At 33.9% G+C, this 19,358-nt stretch overlaps 1 protein-coding gene across 3 annotated transcripts in view; it reads left to right on the forward strand.

Moving 5' to 3' along the window:
- The window catches only part of TRIM33 (tripartite motif containing 33), a 141,424-nt gene that overhangs the window by 93,965 nt on the left and 28,101 nt on the right, over nucleotides 1-19,358 (forward strand). For all 3 annotated transcript variants that reach the window (XM_043460094.1, XM_043460100.1, XM_043460111.1), the window contains exons 5-10: nucleotides 5,161-5,277; nucleotides 7,948-8,062; nucleotides 10,004-10,150; nucleotides 10,620-10,737; nucleotides 12,153-12,427; nucleotides 13,161-13,325. In XM_043460094.1, the coding sequence (XP_043316029.1) occupies nucleotides 5,161-5,277; nucleotides 7,948-8,062; nucleotides 10,004-10,150; nucleotides 10,620-10,737; nucleotides 12,153-12,427; nucleotides 13,161-13,325 (937 nt within the window). The remainder of the gene's footprint in view (nucleotides 1-5,160; nucleotides 5,278-7,947; nucleotides 8,063-10,003; nucleotides 10,151-10,619; nucleotides 10,738-12,152; nucleotides 12,428-13,160; nucleotides 13,326-19,358) is intronic.

Here is a 19,358-nt window from a genome sequence, read left to right on the forward strand (position 1 = left end):
GCTTGTATATTTTGGAGAGCAATTCTTTGTCAGTTGATTCATTTGCTATTATTTTCTCCCATTTTGAGGGCTGTCTTTTCAGCTTGCTTATATTATAGTTACCTTCATTTTGCAAAAGCTTTTAAGTTTTATTAGGTCCAGTTTGTTTGTTTTTATTTCCATTACTCTGGGAAGTGGGTCATAGAGGACATTGCTGTGATTTATGTTGGAGAGTGTTCTGCCTTTTTTTTCCTCTAAAAGTTTTATAGTTTCTGGTCTTACATTTAGGTCTTTCACCTACCGTTTGGAGTTTATTTTTGTGTATGGTGTTAGAAAGTTCTAATTTCTAATGTTCTGATTTCATTCTTTTACACATACAAAACTATAATAATAAATCTTCCAACAAACAAAAGCCCAGGACCAGATAGCTTCACAGGTGAATTCTTCTAAAAATTTAGAGAAGAGCTAATACCTGTCCTACTCAAACTCTTCCAGAAAAATGCAGAGGAAGAAAAACTCCCAAACTCATTCTACAAGGCCACGATCACCCTAATACCAAAACCACAAAGATGCCACAAAAAAAAAGAAAACAACAGTCCAGTATCACTGATGAATATAGATGCAAAAATCCTCAACTAAATTCTAGCAAAAAGAATCCAACATATTAGAAAGATCATACATTATGATAAGTGGGCTTTATGCTAGGATGCAAGGATTCTTCAGCATTTGCAAATCAATCAATATGGTACACCATATTAACAAATTGAAAGGTAAAAACCATATAATTATTTCATTAGATACTGTTCTGTCTTTATTCCTCTGTATGTAATATATCTTTTTCCTTCTCAGTACTTAAAAATTTTCTTTATTATCGACTTTAAGCAATTTGAACACAATATATCTTTGTGTAATTTTTAAAATGTTTCTTGTGCTTGGAGGGTGTTGAGCTGCTTAGATCTATACAGGTTTTATAGTTTTTGTCAAATTCGGGAAATTTCATTCCACTGTTACAATTTCTTCTAATATTTATTGTCTCTTCCCTCTCCCTCCCTATTTGGGGATGCCAGTCATACATGTATTAATTTTATTACAGTTGTCCTAAAACTCACTGTTCCTCTATTTATCTCTCCTCCAGTTTTTTTCTATTTGATTTCAGATGGAATTAAGAGCAGGTTAGATATTACAGAAGAAAAGATTAGGAAATTTGAAGAAAGGTAGCAATGTAAAGTAACAGCTTGATCTACTAATGAAGTCTTAAGTAACTGAAACATGAGTTGATGTCATTGTGTTGCTTTTGTGATTTAAAGTTAGTTTTTGTTCTGTTCCCTTTTCTATTTATGTGAGAATCCTAATGTCTTCCCCAAGCTTTCTTGAGATTTCTCTCCTTTTGGTTCTTATCATGTGTGCTTAGAGTGCTTGCTCTCTTCAGCTGTTGCTGAATCCTTATGGCATTATCATCTCCCTTTCACATACTGTCTTGAGTAAGGAACATAACTCAGTTTAAAATTCTCCCAGCACTATTATGAGGTCTTTATATACACTGTAGGTCTTTTGTTGTTGTTGTGGTTGGATTGAGGTTTTCTATTTTAAACAGTGCAAATGGTTTTAAAATATTGCTAAAAATATCAGTGATAACAAGCTTTAAGCCTTTACTGTGCTTTAATAAGCAAAATAGTATGTTTATTTAAGTGCTTTATATTTTTTTTTATCAATTTAATTCTTGGACTAATCCTGTAAGATATGATTATTACATATTTTTCTGAAGAAGACCTGGGACATAGAAAGTTGTCCAAATCATCTGTTATTGTGATGACTGTAATATTACTTAGTTATTAAGTCTTTCTAAAGATTTAATGAGAATCCATGTAAGATACTTAGCAAAGTGCCTGAAAACATTGTATGTTCTCAAAATGGGCTAATTGTTGTTATTTCTAGATTGATAAATCCTTAGATAAATTATGTTTGGAGTATTTTTCGGAGTAATCTTGAGGATAGAATAGGTGGGTATACTAAAAAAACTAGCTATAAATGGATACTTTTTGCAAGTGGATGATTGGTTCTGTGGGATTGAATCAGTGCTTTAATCTATGCTTGAAAATTTATGTAATTCATACTTATGAAATTTTATAGATAACTGATTTAAGGAAGAAACTGAGTCAAAATTACTACATATCAGCTTTAAAGGATGTTTACCTAGATATTCAGTTTGCATACAAACTAAGATGATATATTTCCCTGGAAGTGCCAGAGTAAAATCTTATCAACTGTTAAACACTCTGACAGTTACTAAGAATAATTACTTGGCCAAGAATAATTACTTGGCAAATAGAGTGGCATCCTTTTACAACTCAGGACCTGACAAGACTTTAAATGTGCATTCAGAAGTTACAGTTTGCAGTTTTAGCTAAGCGATTCTCAGCTTTCGGAAAAATCCTTTTATTTATTCACTTCCCATGCTTATGAGAGCCCTCTTTTCAAAAACTTAGCAAACAGCTTTAAATAATAATTTATTTCTCAATAAATTTATATATATATAAGCATAATGATTCCATCCAAAACATGTAATTGGTAGTATACATGTTATACTGAGTTTCTATAATTCTAGCCAAAGGACAAAAAGTCTTAACTTACAAACCCATCATTACTAAATTGTGGGTGTGCATAATTTTTATATAGACATTTTGAAGTACACAAAATAACATGGTGAAGAATTCCCTGTTAGGAATCACTGCTTCATATGCAAGATTAAAATCTAAGAAACTGCATATTACATACTAACAAAATTATGCTTAATCCATTTATTAGTTGTTCTTCCCCTTCATTTCTGAAGTATTTCAACTATTACATTGATTAGTTCAAAAAGAAAATTCAGTGTTTTTTCTGTTAGCTAAGAGAATCAGATGCTTGTAGCCAAAACTACTGTATTGTTCATTTGTTTTTCAAGCCCAAGTTAGTATTTTTCTTCTAATAATACAGTAGACATTCATTCAAGTGAATGGAGGCAAATCTGATTATCAGGTTTTACCAGTCTCTTGCTGGTTAGCTGTTACTTATCTGAGTCCAGCTTCAGCAGAATGGACAGCTCTGTTTAACATCTGGCGCCTCCCTGATTTTCTAGCGTTGTCTTTTCCTTAGCCCTGAAGTTGACAGATGTCTTCAGAACTGTGTACTTTTGTGCATTCAGATTGTTTGCCCCAGTGAAAGCTCTTACCTTTCTCCCAGGTTTGTTTACCTAGAAAGGTCTTAGCCTTTAACATCCAGTGTAGGTGTCAACACCTGTATGAAGGCAGGAAAGGGAATATACTTTCTCCTAGGTGTATCATGGTGTATTTGCTTCCTGCTTGTTCATATGAATGCATTAAGACATTTCTAGAAGTAGGATTCTGAAACATTATTTTGAGTTGAGAAAAGAAAATTGTACAGATTTAAATTTCATGAATTAAAATTTTGTTGAGTTATGGTACTAGTTGACCTTTCTGCCCAATGCCTTCTTATTTGCTGACATATTTAAACTCTGGGTCAAAAGATCTTTCTTCTTTACAATGTAAAGCTTAAGTCAAAAGGGTTAGCATGGAAATCTCATATTCCTGCTTTATCCATACAGATTAAACAAAGTAAAATTTCATTTTGGCCTTCGAGAAATCAATGGTATAGGAAATGAATCAAATGTTGTTCCTTTAATGTTTCTTCAGTGAAGGAATAGTTTGGTTCACCTTTGTAACAGTACCTCTTTTAAAAGCCTTTTAAATTAAAATACTCACATGCTTTTGTGCTGTTTAGTTAATATATCATCCAAGTTATCATGTGCTAGACTTTACATTGTAAATAGTTTTTTTTTTTTGCTTTAAAATTTTTCTCCATGAAAATCATAAAATGATATGCATGTTATGTATATTTCACTGTAATAAAAAATTCTTAATGCACAAAATAAAAACCTCATTTGCCAGCTGTTCTGTGTAACCACAATCACTCTATTGCTCTAAACTTTGCATTCTAATTCTCTCAGTTTTTCCTTTACATCTTAAACCCCAACACTCAGCAAACTTTCCTTTTGTTAACAACTGCATAGCCTTTCCTCCTGTATTTACCATAGCACAGACTTTTACTAAAGGTACAAACGTTTAGATGCTCATAGCCATCTGCATCTGCATAGCCTCTGCATCTCAATTTCTGCTTTTACTTTAATGATCTGTGTCCACATAGACAATGAAAACTTCCTCAGTACCTTGAGCTTCTCTTTTCTGGCAATCTTTTCTTGATTTTGCCTTAGCTAGGCATTCAGTTTTTAGGTTATACCATGGATGTTATGGCTCCAGTTAAACTTTCAAATCACCAAAGTTTTGAAATTACAAAAGATTACCAAAGATTTTAAATTTGGTAATTTCAAATTACCAAAGATGTTGATCACTATGACAAAGTCCGAGACCATTGTTCAAGCTTGTTTCCTCAGCTACCCATTAGTACCATACCCTAATCATCTGAGCTACTGTCTTAGAGTTCTAGCTGATCTTCCCCTTCTCTCTTTTTCAGATCTTTTATATTATATTTCTGTATGATTTTCCTGGCAGCTCAGATGGTAAAGAATCTGCCTGCAATGCAGGAGACCTGGGTTTGATCCCTGGGTTGGGAAGATCCCCTGGAGAAGGAAGTGGCAACCCACTCCAGTATTCTTGCTTGGAGAATTTCATGGACAGAGAAGCCTGGTGGGCTACAGTCCATGGAATCGCAGAGTCGGACACGACTGAGCAACTAACACACACATACATTACAAAGTAGCACTGATTTTATGAGTTTGGAATTGTGGGTGGTTTTCCCACCTTTGAAAGTGTTTTGTATCATGTGATTATATTTTATGATTTAAAATGTATACAACTCATGCCACTATTTGGGTTTTTAAAAAATGCAAAATCCTGAATCAAAACTCAAACACTTGAGCAGTTTTGAGTAATTTTGTTTGTTTGTTTTATAGTGGATTCACTGGGTCAGGTTAAGAGTGAAGGATAATTGATAGTTAAAAGTTGCTGGTGTGATGTAAGGGGTGTGTGTCCTTCTTAGAATGTTGATCATTTAAGTAAGGTTTTAAGATTGACTCATCTAGCAGTTGTTCATTCCCAAATCACAGTCATAAATTTTCTGTTCCAAATGTAATTTTTTGTTTGTTTGTTTTGTTTTGTTTTGAAGGTATCAGTTTTTGGAAGAAGCTTTTCAAAACCAGAAAGGTGCAATTGAGAATCTACTAGCTAAGCTTCTTGAGAAGAAGAATTATGTTCATTTTGCAGCTACTCAGGTGCAGAATAGGTAAGTGTGGTTCCTTAAAACCAAAATTTCACTTTAAGGATTATTAAACTCAGTGGGTCCAGTTTAAATTTGTTTTCCTTCTATATTATATTAAGCATATATAGAAAAGATTTTTTTGAGGAGTAAATGATTTGAGTTTGGATTATGATATTTATTAAAGAAAATTTAATTCACTAAAATTTTGGATACTCATTTAGGATACATCTTTGACTGTTAATATAATTAATATCACTCTAGTCTTTGTAAGGCTTATTAGTTAAATGTAGAAAAAGCAATTAATGTATAAAGAGTTGAATTATAAAATTTTAACTAGAGATTGGAAGACAGAGGAGAGAATGTGAAGAATGGTGGACAAATTTTCCATCTGTAAAACAAGCATTAAAAACAGTATTTATCTTACTTGTATTATTATGAGAACACAGTCTCTGGCACATAGTTAACCTTCAAATTTTCGCTTTTTAAAATCACGAACACTAGTTTTTAGACATCCTATTTTCGTTAATTTCTGAATTAACTAAATTTATTGATAAAGCACATGGGACTGGGACTTCTCTGGTGGGCCAGTGGTTAAGACTCCATATTTCTACTCCAGGGGCCATGGGTTCGATTCCTAGTTAGGGGACTCAGATCATGCAGTGTGGCCACAAAAAACCAAGTAAAAACAGACACACAAAACCCATAAAGGCTGTTGGGACTAAGTTCATAAGTGAGTAGGTTAAGAAGATTAGGACTCTTAAAGGAGTCCTTGCAGACAAACACTTGGAGCTGGCATAATTAAAACCCCTATGTTCTTAGAGGTATGAATAAGGGTTCATATGTTTTTATTCTTCAGACTCACAAAATTAAGACTTTTAGGTTCTCTAGAATATTAAAATTAATTTTTGATGATTTAAAAAGACAGTAAATACTTAAAATATTGAAGATGAATGGATGGTGATTGTATAGTATATTAGATAATAATACATTAGACATTAAGAGATGTTATAACTTTGACCCTGAAAGGTTATACCAAAGGAAAATAGAGGCTCCTCAGAGGTTGTAGATAAAATGTAAATATATATACACAGATACTAGTCATGGTTTGTTCTTGTGGTTATGTCAGGATGTTTTTTATACTACTGTTATATTGTAGATGATATTGGAGAACATAACTGTCTTCTCATAAATTACAGATGGTTATCCTTTTCAGAGAAAGGATAGAGAGAGAATTCATATCATAGTCCCATATTTTTATACATATATTTTGTACATATTTTGTATGAATGTTCCTCAATCTGTATAGACAGTTGAGGTTTATGTGTCGTATGATTACAGATAGTTGGAGAATTTCATCTCCAGAAAGCTTTAAAATAAAACTTTTAAGATTAAAATCTATAATTATACTTCTTTTAAATTCTTTGATGACTTTTCTCCATTTTTTACTGTACGTTCATTTTTTTACTTCCTTTACAATCGAAAAATGTGTATTATCCATGCTTAAACCTAGGGGTGTTTGACTCTACTGCCAGCATGCTTGATTTCAACCTTTGGCTGAATCTTTTTTTTTTTTAATTTTTAAATTTATTTATTTTTAATTGGAGGATAATTGCTTTGCAATGTTGTGTTGGTTTCTGACATGCATCAGCATGAATCAGCCATAGGTATGTGTATGTTCCCTCCCTCTTGAACCTCCCTTCCTTTCCGAATCATTTTGAGTCATGTGTTTCTTAGCACAGTAATTAGCACTCTCATTTTAAAAAAATTGTCCTCCACTCACTTTAATAAGATAAGGACAGCACTGAGTAAAAATTTCAAATCAGTGCCTGATGTACAAAGGAGGGATAACTACATTCTTGACCCAGTGTATTCAAGTTATTCAAATTTGTACTTGATAAATGAAAGGCAATTTTAGTGGTTGAAAGTGTTAGTTATAGTTTGTACAAAAGTAGAATGTGTAAAAGTTGAAGATTACCATCTTATGATTGTTTGTTAACATTTTATGTGTTTATATTTGTGGGGTTTTTCTCTTCCTATTTTATAAATAGCAAGATATTGGCTATTTCATATTTGCAACCAGAATTTTCATAGCTTCATGGTAGCTTATAGTTATTTCTAAAACATTTAACAGCTGTTTTTATAAAAGGAATGAAAGTGTTTTATTCCCTTAAAACATTCTGAGAAGTAAGTCATTTTGAGAAAAACCCATGCAATGAGTATATATGAATTCACATTTGAAGTAGTTACAAGTGAACCTAAATGCTTCTATGCTTCCTACTATTTCAAAAGATAATAGTATTGGTTGCAACATTGGTTCTTTGCTCATTGTTCTTGAAAAGCACTATGATTAAATAGAACCAATGTGCCATATTTAACACTAACCAGCAATCATTGATGGCAGATATTTGTATATCACTTTTAAGTCATAGAAACTAAAGGAGATTGCCATGTAGTGTAACAAACTGTCCTTTATGAACTTAATTTAAAATTACTAAATATTTAATTCATTCTTTGTCTACATATATAACTTGTTTGGACCAAATTGAGTGGTCAGGTCTGCCAAAACATAAGTTGTACATTTGACAAAAATTTAATTACTCGTTTAAGTGCCCAGTTGGATGAATTTCTGTTACAGTTGGTAATTCAGAGACGTAGGATAAGTCGATAACCTAATGATGCATTTCTCTTATTCAGGATAAAAGAAGTAAATGAGACTAACAAACGAGTAGAACAGGAAATTAAAGTGGCCATTTTCACCCTTATCAATGAAATTAATAAGAAAGGAAAATCTCTCTTACAGCAGCTAGAGGTATGGTTCAAAGCCAAAATAAAACAAAAACTGCTTCTCTTGCTCTTTAGCTGTTTTTAATGTTTATTGAAAGCTCTTTTAGATTGGTTTTGGGGGGGTATGAAAGTAAAGTCAGTTAAAAATTTTTTTGTGTGTTTTTTTAATTGGAAAATCCTTTTTTCAAGTTACTTTCTAGCCCAATTTAATTAATAATACTTCAGCTGTATCAGTTAGGAGATAGTGTTGGCCTCTTAGAAATGAAAGAATTATTACTAAAATGTGATATAAATGAAGACAAAACTGACCTGCCACAGTCCCTCTTCTCCCCTCAAGATGAGCCCCTCAGTTTAACTTTTACATGTTAATGTATATTGGGAGTCTTACTGACTCATTTACTGGTAATTTTGTTGTATTATGTCTTTATGTTGCATATTTTGAGGTTAATATATGAATGTAAATTTCTAGATGAGAAGCCAGTCAATTTGTGAAATCCAGATTGTTTTAATCAGAGACTGTACTGACCATAGTTGGTTGATCTCAAAATTTTGTGGCTTGAAATTGCTTTAGGTGATATGGGGTTACACTTAAAGTACAATTGAAAAGTAATAATTTAAATTACATGGATGTTTGATTATTTAACTTTTAGTTACTGTTAACCTCAAATTTTTCATAGATTTTTTTCTGTTGCTATTGCTTTATAGAAAATTGTGAAATATTAGGCATAGTTACATATAAATATATGTCAGCAGAGTATTATTTCTGAATTTCTGTCTTCAAATACATGTTCCCATTGTTCCACTATTGTCAGATTAAAAGTATTCTCACGCATATTGTTAGTTTGAGGTTTCTTGTGACTGTTTTATATCCAGCCTAGTTGCGTTTAACCTTAATGGATTTTTGTTTTCAAAAGGACCTTGTAAAGGGAGAGCATGAGCAGGCAGTTATTTTTGATCCCTTTTAACTTACAGTAATACATTTTAATTATAGGTCTAAAGTAATGTTCTGAAACCATTTCAAGAACTTTTGAATTAAAAGTTTTGAATTAAAGTGCCTCTTATTGCTAAAATATACACAAATACCTAATAATAAATCTGCCCCATATTTCTAACATGCTGAAATTTAAGCAATAGATATTTTCTAGTGTTGTGTGTTTCTAAACTTTGTAAAATAGAGGTTTTCCTTAACTTTATAAAAGGGATGATTTTCTGGGAAGTTGTAAATAAAACTCCCATCAGTTGAATATTTTTATCTACTGATTTACATTATAAAGTGAGCAACTTATTTCCTTAGGAGAAAAATTGTTCAGTAAACTCAGATAAATCATTTTTGTAAGAAAGTGGTTAAGACAGAAGAGGCAAGTTGTTTTAGCATGCTGAAAGTCAAAGGACATAGAGCATCCTCTATTCCTTCTGGCAGGTTTCATCCCTAGAAAGCAGTTTATTTTTCCTTTGCAGCATTTTCCTCAAATTGGTCTTTGCTTCCACTCTGCAATTCATCTTTCTCCCTTTGTCTTAATATTTAAAAGATTTTTTCAGCCTCATTGCCACACCAGTAGATGGCACTGGTAACACAAAATTTTCTTTGGCCTGAGAAGTGTATTGAGTTAAGATAATAAAATTATTTCTAAAGGTCAGCTCATATGTCATAAGCTCTATATATTAGATTAGCCTAGTGGAAGGACACTATTTTTAACAAAGACTTTTCATCTTCTGAAGGAAAAGGGAGACATAACTAACATTAGTTTCTGTATATACAGTGTCTATTTTAGCCCAGAGAACTAAGAACTAAATTTTAGTCCCTCTTTTGTTAGTAACTTTGTCCTTGATCACAGACTCATTAAATAATGAGGCACTTAAGTTATCCCATATTTAAAGAGAAATATAAGTATTATGTTCATTTGCGGTAGACATTGAACTGATGTACATATAGTAATTCCTCAGTGAACCTCTTGTTCTGTTTCAGAATGTTACAAAAGAAAGACAGATGAAGCTATTACAGCAGCAGAATGACATCACAGGCCTCTCCCGGCAGGTGAAGCACGTCATGAACTTTACGAACTGGGCAATTGCGAGTGGTAGCAGCACAGCGCTACTGTACAGCAAGCGACTGGTGAGACACACAATGCCTTCTTCTTCTTTAAATTGACCTTATTAAGATGTTACTTATGCCTATTTAAATTTACATTTTGAATTTCAGTAGATGTAATCACCATCACACCACAATAAGCAGTTTCCATTACCTGCAAAAATTTTTTTGTTTTTCTCTACCCCTAGCATTTTGCAGCCACTAGTCTGAATTTCTGTCATTTTCTACAATTTCATATAAATGAAATCATACACTAAGGTTTGAATCAGTCATAGATTTTGGAAATACCTACTTGTATAATGTAGTTTATCTCCAGAAATGGCAGACATTCAAGCATGTGCATTTGATTGTTAATACAGTTTTTTAAATACTGATTCTGTCTCATCTGAGATGGACACTCTGGGGCTATATGAGTTTTTATTATGTCTTTATCTTGTTTGTTTTCTCATGTGGTATTTAATTTTAAGACTAATGTGATTTTTTTCCTTTTAAGATTACTTTTCAGTTGCGCCATATTTTGAAAGCACGATGTGATCCTGTCCCTGCTGCTAATGGAGCAATACGCTTCCATTGTGACCCTACCTTTTGGGCAAAGAATGTAGTCAATTTAGGTAAGAAATAATTAGTTGTATGGCTATAACTTGGAACACTGAATTAGGAGAAAGCAGCTAAAACAGATCTTAGATACTTCAAGATTTTAAGTGTCATTCTAACATGTAAACTTTTGGAAGATAAGTTCTTTTTGGAAACTCACTTCAGCTTTGTTCATTACATCTTTAAGAATGTTGAGAGTCGCCTTTGTATAGTTTTCAACAGTAGGTATCATTTCTAACTTTTCCCCCCACATCTTTTAAAATTGCTATTGACTGTTACATGTCAAAAACTTAGCAAATGAGTTTTTTCTCTAAATAATTTCTTACATGCTTAGTAGCTTATATATTGTACAAAATTGTCCACTTGTGGAAGGCCTTCAGCATGCTAATGTGTCCAAATCCCATGTTCTGAGGCATGTTTGAAAGATAAGAGTAGCTCTTTTGACATGGAAGCCAAGTGGACTTTGCTTTTGTTACTCTACAGTGTGGACCTAAGGACTGTAGGTGAAAATTATAGATAAACATACAAACAGCTCAGTTTACAATACAACATCGCCCTCCCTGTCCCCACCCCCCCCCCCACCCCCAAGCAACAATTAGAGCTGTCTAAGATTGATTAAACTTATTTTCAGAATAGTCAAGTCCTCACCATTGGAAGCTGTAAAAGCAAAAATGAATGGCTTTTTGTAAAAATAATTATTATTTTTGTGTATATTCAGGTTTGACTATACTTGTAGATCAGGCATCAGCAGACTGTTTTTGTGTGATGTGGTAGCTAAGTTTGGCTTTTCTGTTTTAAAGAGTTGTTAAAACAAAAAGTATATGACAGATCTTATGTGGCCTGCAAAGCCTAAAAATCTGGCTTATTACAGGAAAAAGGTTTGCGAACTCTACTTTAGATCAAACCTTCCTAAAATATGCCTTCTATTCCTAGAAAGTACTTGACTCTGGAAAAAGGAAGGAGAATTTGTCATTTCCAAGGATATAAATAGTAATAGTTTAAAACATTCAACATGTCCATAGAAGACAATGTAGTACTCTGTGCTGCACATTTTGACAGTTCAAAGGCAGATGGAGTCGGTATTAGCAGTCTCAGATATCCTTCAGTCTCCTTGGGAGAGAATTTATTTAGACTGACTAGGTGGGCCTCTTCTCATAGTATATCTTTCAGCTCTTTAATTTTCTGTACATTTGTGTAATTAATAAGGGCAGATAATATTTTCTGAGTAATCAGAAGTCAATTAATTGGCTTTGGACTATATTAGGTTTCTGATCGTTACCATCTTTGAACCTAGCTCCCTTCCTTGTTGTCCTATTAGAAGCTTTGAGTGGTGGTAGTTGTCAGAGGAGAGAGAAAAATATAATGATTAATCCATGATGTAGATGTTAGTTGATTATTTGCAAATTATTCTCATTTTTTTTAAATCCTTCAGGTAATCTAGTAATAGAGAGTAAACCAGCTCCTGGTTATACTCCTAATGTTGTAGTTGGGCAAGTTCCTCCAGGGACAAACCACATTAGTAAAACCCCTGGACAGATTAACTTGGCACAGCTTCGACTTCAGCATATGCAGCAGCAAGTGTATGCACAGAAACATCAGCAGTTGCAGCAGATGAGGATGCAGCAGCCACCTGCGCCCGCACCAACAACAACAGCAGCAACACAGCAGCACTCCAGACAAGCAGCCCCTCAGATGTTGCAGCAGCAGGTGAGTGTGCTACCTCATTGCTGATAAAGATTATGAAGACCTCAAGGCCATATGTATTCTGTCCTATATAGGTGAGTTACACGTTTCAAAGTTACTGATGGGGACAGAGATCAAGGGACAGAGCTCAAAGATCAGTTTAGACATTTTCCTTGGATATAGCAGGGATGTGGGGGAGATATGAGGAAGGACAAGAGATAAATAGTTACGATGGGAAACAATTAACTCACTAGTATTATGGAGGTATGCAGGAAACACAAATTCTGTCACTGGGTCAGGAAGACCCCCTGAAGTAGGAAATTGCATCCCACTCCAGTATTCTTGGCAGAGTCTGACATTAAGCGACTGAGCACACACACCATGGAGGTATACACATTTTTATCCCTCCATACCAGATCTTTTTTATTCTGTACCTGTGGTTTTGGGTCAAAGAACCGTGTTGTTTCTGTCTAATACCCTATATGTTCTTTAGGCTTTTGGTCAAATCATTTCCTTTGGTGTATCTTCCCTGCTTTCTTCTCTCCCATTCAAATCAAAACTGTTAATCTGGGGTTGATTAAGTTAATGCTGATAGGCTTTGAAACACACTTAGTCTAAGAGAAGGAGATTGGGGCAAGAGACGAGCAGAATGACTTACACTTCTTACTATCCTGAGAAAATTTTTACTGTAACATTTTATAGTTGAAAGATAGATTTATAAATATTATTACATAAATGCAATATCTACCTTTTGCAGCCTCCAAGATTGATCAGTGTGCAAGCAATGCAAAGAGGCAACATGAACTGTGGAGCTTTCCAAGCCCATCAGATGAGATTGGCGCAGAATGCTGCCCGAATACCAGGGATACCCAGGCACAGCGGCCCTCAGTATTCCATGATACAGCCACACCTCCAAAGACAAGTATGCCTAGAGTTACATTTGTAAGAATCATACAATTTTAAAACTAAAAGACAGCAATTTTCTTAATCAGTTGCAGGAGGGAGGAAGGGTGGTCATGGATACCTTTGAGAATTTGACCAATGCTCTGTTATCTTCCTATCCCAGGAAAATACATATAAAATTTGTATTAAATTTTAAGAGCTTCTTTGATGTTTTTAAACCCAATGTATACTTTGTGTTGAGCATCCCTTATTTAGTCCAACCAATTCATTTTACAGAAATAAAAAATAAAGGAGCTTGTTGTTTACCCAGAGTTCCTAGAGGTAATGGTAAAATTAAGAATAAAACTTTAGTTTCTTGAAATTGTTCTTCTCTTTTAATGTGACATTTTGACTTTTTTATTCCTCTCTTTACTCAGCGTTGTTTATTTTAGGATGAATATGCCTACTCTTGTGTCTAGAGAGGCATGTTTTCTTTCTAATCTTTGCTTGAATAGTAGATTGTATAGGAGGTATGATTACTTTTACATAGGATTTCTAATTATATATAAAAGTCATTCTATCATTGTTAGAGTGATGTTTCTCAAAGTATGATTTTAAGGCCATGAGAATTACTGGGGCACCTTGTCATAAATGCATTCTGAGCCATATCCATTGAATCAGGATTTACAGGAGGGGAGTACTCAGAAGTATGTGAACTTGTATTGATTTAGATGGACCTGCATACGAAAGTTGCACAAATACCATCCTAGAGAAGTGGTCCTCCAATTTTTTGGCTCAATTACCTCTGAAAGACTTTTGAAAAATACATACTATAATACCTCACATTTGAAGGTTGACATTCAAAACTTCCATTACAAGTTTAACTTTAAATAGTTGCAAAGGGCTTACTGTCTACCATATTATAAATACTGACATTATAAAGTAAAACCCTTGCACTATTTTTGTAAGTGGATCCACTGGAGTGGATATTACTCCAAGTACTGTGGCAGATTGTTTTTTTTGTTGTTGTTGTTGTTTTCTTAAACTTTTTTATTTTCTCTTGGATTGTAGCCTATTTATGGTGTTGTGATAGTTTTGGGTGGATAGCAAAGGGACTCAGCCATAAATATATGTGTCTCCATTCTCCCGTAAATTTCTCTCCCATCAAGCTGCCACATAACATTGAACAGAGTTCCCTGTGCTATCCAATAGGACCTTGTTGGTTATTCATTTTAAATACAGCAGTGTGTACATGTCGGTCCAACACTCCCTGACTATCCCTTGCCCCCATTGTTCCCTCATGGTAACCCTAAGTTTGTTTTTTAAGTCTGTGAATCTGTTTCTGTTTTATAAATAAGTTCATTTGTATTATTTCTTCTTAGATTCCTCATATAAGGGATATCATACAATATTTCTTTATCTTAGCAAGTTATTTTTTGAAAGTCAAAATTCCATACTTTTTTCTCCTTGGACTTGAATTTATCATCTACTTTTATAGAATTTTATCTTAATATATTTATGTTAGATAGACTTGTGAATCTGTTGTTTTCTGCTGGAAAGATATCTTTTGATTTTAAAATTCTGATTTCTGTTTATAATGCTATTATCAAGCATTAATACTTTTTCTTTAGACCAGATTTTCATTAAAATTATTCCTATACAGTTTAAGATGCATATTTACATGGTTTAAGAATATTAGGGAATAAAAGTTAAATTCTTTGAGATATACATTTCTTTATGCGATAGAGCCTTTTTCCTTTCCTATTCGTTTATGCATATTTGTATGTCTGTTACCTTTTACTATTAAGAGTAAGTCAGAATTTAACATTAATTTATCAGTTGACAGCTTCTTTAGGCCTTTCGTCATTTTTGTTGATCATTAAGTATCAGAACTCAATCCAAAGATTTGTTACCCAGGTTTTAGAGCCGGACACTTTCTCCGCTGATTCATGCCTTTATTTTCAACTGTACATTTGCCTATCTCTTTAGGGGTTTTTTTGGTTTTGTTTTTTGTTTTATGCTGGAGTGGTATGCTGGATCAGATTATGGATGAGTTAGAGATATCCTGTGTTATATTTTGTTTTTGGAGAAGGACAGTTTTGAAAGAAATAGTTGGAAAAAACTCACAGACCATGGTACATTCTTAAGTAAATTGGGTTTTCTTCAGAAAAAAAAGTATATATGAAGGTTGACTATCTAGATTTTAATTTCCTTAAAAGTATTCAAATACACAATGACCCCTTAGTTCTTGGAAAGCCTTTAAATAGTACCAAGAGGCAGGTACACCCTTTAGAATGGTGCAGAAGCTACAAAATCAGACAAGCCATCTTAGAACATTGTCCTTAGACTTTGGGTCCTATAGAAATCACTGTTAGAATTCTAAGTTTTAAAATATTTCAGATGATTTATATGTGTATACTAAGTTATTTCCCAAAGATCTTAATCCGTTATCTTTTTTTTTAACATAACACATATATATGTATGTTTATCACACATAATTAAATTTATCTTGAGAAAACAGGAACATTAAACAACTCTACTAGTTTAAATCACCACATTAAGGATCATCTCAATGGATCAGAAAGGTATCTGATAAAAGTTAGTGATAATTCATGGTAATCTTGTAAACTGAATAGAAGAAATTTTCTTTATCCTGAGAAAATATATCAGAAACCTACTGCAAATATTTTGTTTTGTTTTTTAATTGAGATATAGTTGATTTTCAATAGTATGTGTTTCAGGTGTGCAACATAGTGATTCAAAATTTTCAAAGATTATATTTCATTTATAGTTATAAAATATTAGTTATATTCCCTGTGCTATACAGTATATCCTTGTAGCTTGTTTATTTTGTATGTCAGTTCAGTTCAGTTCATTCAGTCGTGTTTGACTCTTTGTGACCCCGTGGACTGCAGCACGCCAGGCTTCCCTGTCCATCACCAACTCCTGAAACTTTCTCAAACTCTTTTCCATCAAGTCAGTGATGCCATCCAACCAGCTCATCCTCTGTTGTCTCCGTCTCCTGCCTTCAATCTTCCCAGCATCAGGGTCTTTTCCAGTGAGTCAGTTCTGTGCATCAGGTGGCCAAAGTATTGGAGTTTCAGCTTCAGCATCAGGCCTTCCAATGAATATTCAGGACTGATTTCCTTTAGGATTGACTGGTTTGATCTCCTTGCAGTCCAAGGGATTCTCAAAGAGACTTCTCCAACACCACAGTTCAAAAGCATCAGTTCTTCTGTGCTCAGCTTTCTTTATAGTCCCACTCTCACATCTGTATATGACTACTGGAAAAACCATAGCTTTTTTCTTTTTTTTTTAAGTTAATTTATTTATTTTAATTGGAGGCTAATTACTTTACAGTATTGTAGTGGTTTTTGCCATACATTGACATGAATCAGCCATGGGTGTACATGTGTCCCCCATTCTGAACCCCCCTCCCACCTCCCTTCCCATCCCATCCCTCAGGGTCATCCCAGTGCACTGGCCCTGAGTGCCGTGTCTCATGCATCAAACCTGGACTGGCTATCTATTTCACAAATGATAATATATATGTTTCAATGCTGTTCTCTCAAATCATCCTACCTTCGCCTTCTCCCACAGAGTCCAAAAGTCTGGTCTTTACATCTGTGTCTCTTTTGCTGTCTCGCATATAGGGTCATCGTTAGCATCTTTCTAAATTCTATATATATGCGTTAATATACTGTATTGGTGTTTTTTCTTTCTGACTTACTTCACTCTGTATAATAGGCTCCAGTTTCATCTGCCTCATTAGAGCTGATTCAAATGCATTCTTTTTAATAGCTGAGTAATATTCCATTGTGCATATGTACCACAACTTCCTTATCCATTCATCTGCCGATGGACATCTAGGTTGCTTCCACGTCCTAGCACTGTAAACAGTGCTGTGATGAACATTGGGGCACAAGTGTCTCTTTGAATTCTGGTTTCCTCGGTGTGTATGCCCAGCAGTGGGATTGCTGGGTCATATGGCAGTTCTATTTCCAGTTTTTTAAGGAATCTCCACACTGTTCTCCATAGTGGCTATACTAGTTTGCATTCCCACCAACAGTGTAAGAGGGTTGCCTTTTCTCTGCACCCTCTCCAGCATTTATTATTTGTAGACTTTTGGATAGCAGCCATTCTGACCAGCATGAGATGGTACCTCATTGTGGTTTTAATTTGCATTTCTCTGATAATGAGTGATGTTGAGCATCTTTTCATGTGTTTGTTAGCTATCTGTATGTCTTCTTTGGAGAAACGTCTGTTTAGTTCTTTGGCCCATTTTTTTGATTGGGTTGTTTATTTTTCTAGAATTGAGCTGCATGAGCTGCTTGTATATTTTTGAGATTAATTCTTTGTCAGTTGCTTCGTTTGCTATTCTTTTCTCCCATTCCGAAGGCTGTCTTTTCACCTTGGTTATAGTTTCCTTTGTTGTGCAAAAGCTTTTAAGTTTAATTAGGTCCCATTTGTTTAATTTTGCTTTTATTTCCAATATTCTGGGAGGTGGGTCATAGAGGATCCTGCTGTGATTTATGTCAAGAGAGTGTTTTGCCTATGTTTTCCTCTAGGAGTTTTATAGTTTTTGGTCTTTCATTTAGAACTTTAATCCATTTTGAGCTTATTTTTGTGTATGGTGTTAGACAGTGTTCTAGTTTCATTCTTTTACAAGTGGTTGACCAGTTTCCCCAGCACCACTTGTTAAAGAGATTGTTTTTTCTCCATTGTATATTCTTGCCTCTGTTGTCAAAAATAAGGTGTCCATAGGTGCGTGGACTTATCTCTGGGCTTTCTGTTTTGTTCCATTGATATATATTTCTTTGTGCCAGTACCATACTGTCTTAATGACTGTAGCTTTGTAGTGTAGTCTGAAGTCAGGTAGGTTGATTCCTCCAGTTCCATTCTTCTTTCTCAAAATTGCTTTGGCTATTTGAGGTTTTTTGTATTTTCATACAAATTGTGAAATTATTTGTTCTAGTTTCTGAAAAATACCATTGGTAGCCTGATAGGAATTGCATCGAATCTGTAGATTGCTTTGGGTAGTATACTCATTTTCACTATATTGATTCTTCTGATCCATGAACATGGTGTATTTCTCCATCTATTTTTGTCATCTTTGATTTCTTTCATCAGTGTTTTATAGTTTTCTATGTATAGGTCTTTTGTTTCTTTAGGTAGATTTATTCCTAAGTATTTTATTCTTTTCATTGCAATAGTGAATGGAATTATTTCTTTAATTTTTCTGTTTTCTCATTGTTAGTGTATAAGAATGCAAGGGCTTTCTGTGTGTTAATTTTATATCCTGCAACTTTACTATATTCATTTATTAGCTTTAATAATTTTCTGGTGGTGTCTTTAGGGTTTTCTATGTAGAGGATCATGTTATCTGCATACAGTGAGAGTTTTACTACTTCTTTTCCAATCTGGATTCCTTTTATTTCTTTTTCTTTTCTGATTGCTGTGGCTAAAACTTCCAAAACTATTTTGAATAGTAGTGGTGAGAGCGGGCACCCTTGTCTTGTTCCTGATTTCAGGGGAAATGCTTTCAGTTTTTCACCATTGAGGATAATGTTTGCTGTGGGTTTATCATATATGGCTTTTATTATATTGAGGTATGTTCCTTCCATGCCGGCTTTCTGGAGGGGTTTTTTTTTTTTATCATAAATGAATATTAAATTTTGTCAAAGGCTTTCTCTGAATCTTTTGAGATAATCATATGGTTTTTGTCTTTCAATGTGTTAATGTTGTGTATCATATTAATTGATTTGTGGATATTGAAGAATCCTTGCATCCCTGGGATAAAGTTCACTTGGTCATGATGTATGATCTTTTTAATATGTTGTTGGATTCTGTTTGCGGGAATTTTGTTAAGGATTTTTGCATCTATGTTCATCAGTGATATTAGCCTATAGTTTTCTTTTTTTGTGGGATCTTTGTCTGGTTCTGGTGTTAGGGTGATAGTGGCCTCATAGAATGAGTTTCACAGTTTACCTTCCTCTGCAGTTTTCTGGAAGAGTTTGAGTCAGATAAGTGTTAGCTCTTCTGTAAATTCTATATGTTATCTTAAATGATCCTC

The sequence above is a fragment of the Cervus canadensis genome, chromosome 2, assembly GCF_019320065.1.
Source record: "Cervus canadensis isolate Bull #8, Minnesota chromosome 2, ASM1932006v1, whole genome shotgun sequence".
NCBI classification, from domain to species: domain Eukaryota; kingdom Metazoa; phylum Chordata; class Mammalia; order Artiodactyla; family Cervidae; genus Cervus; species Cervus canadensis.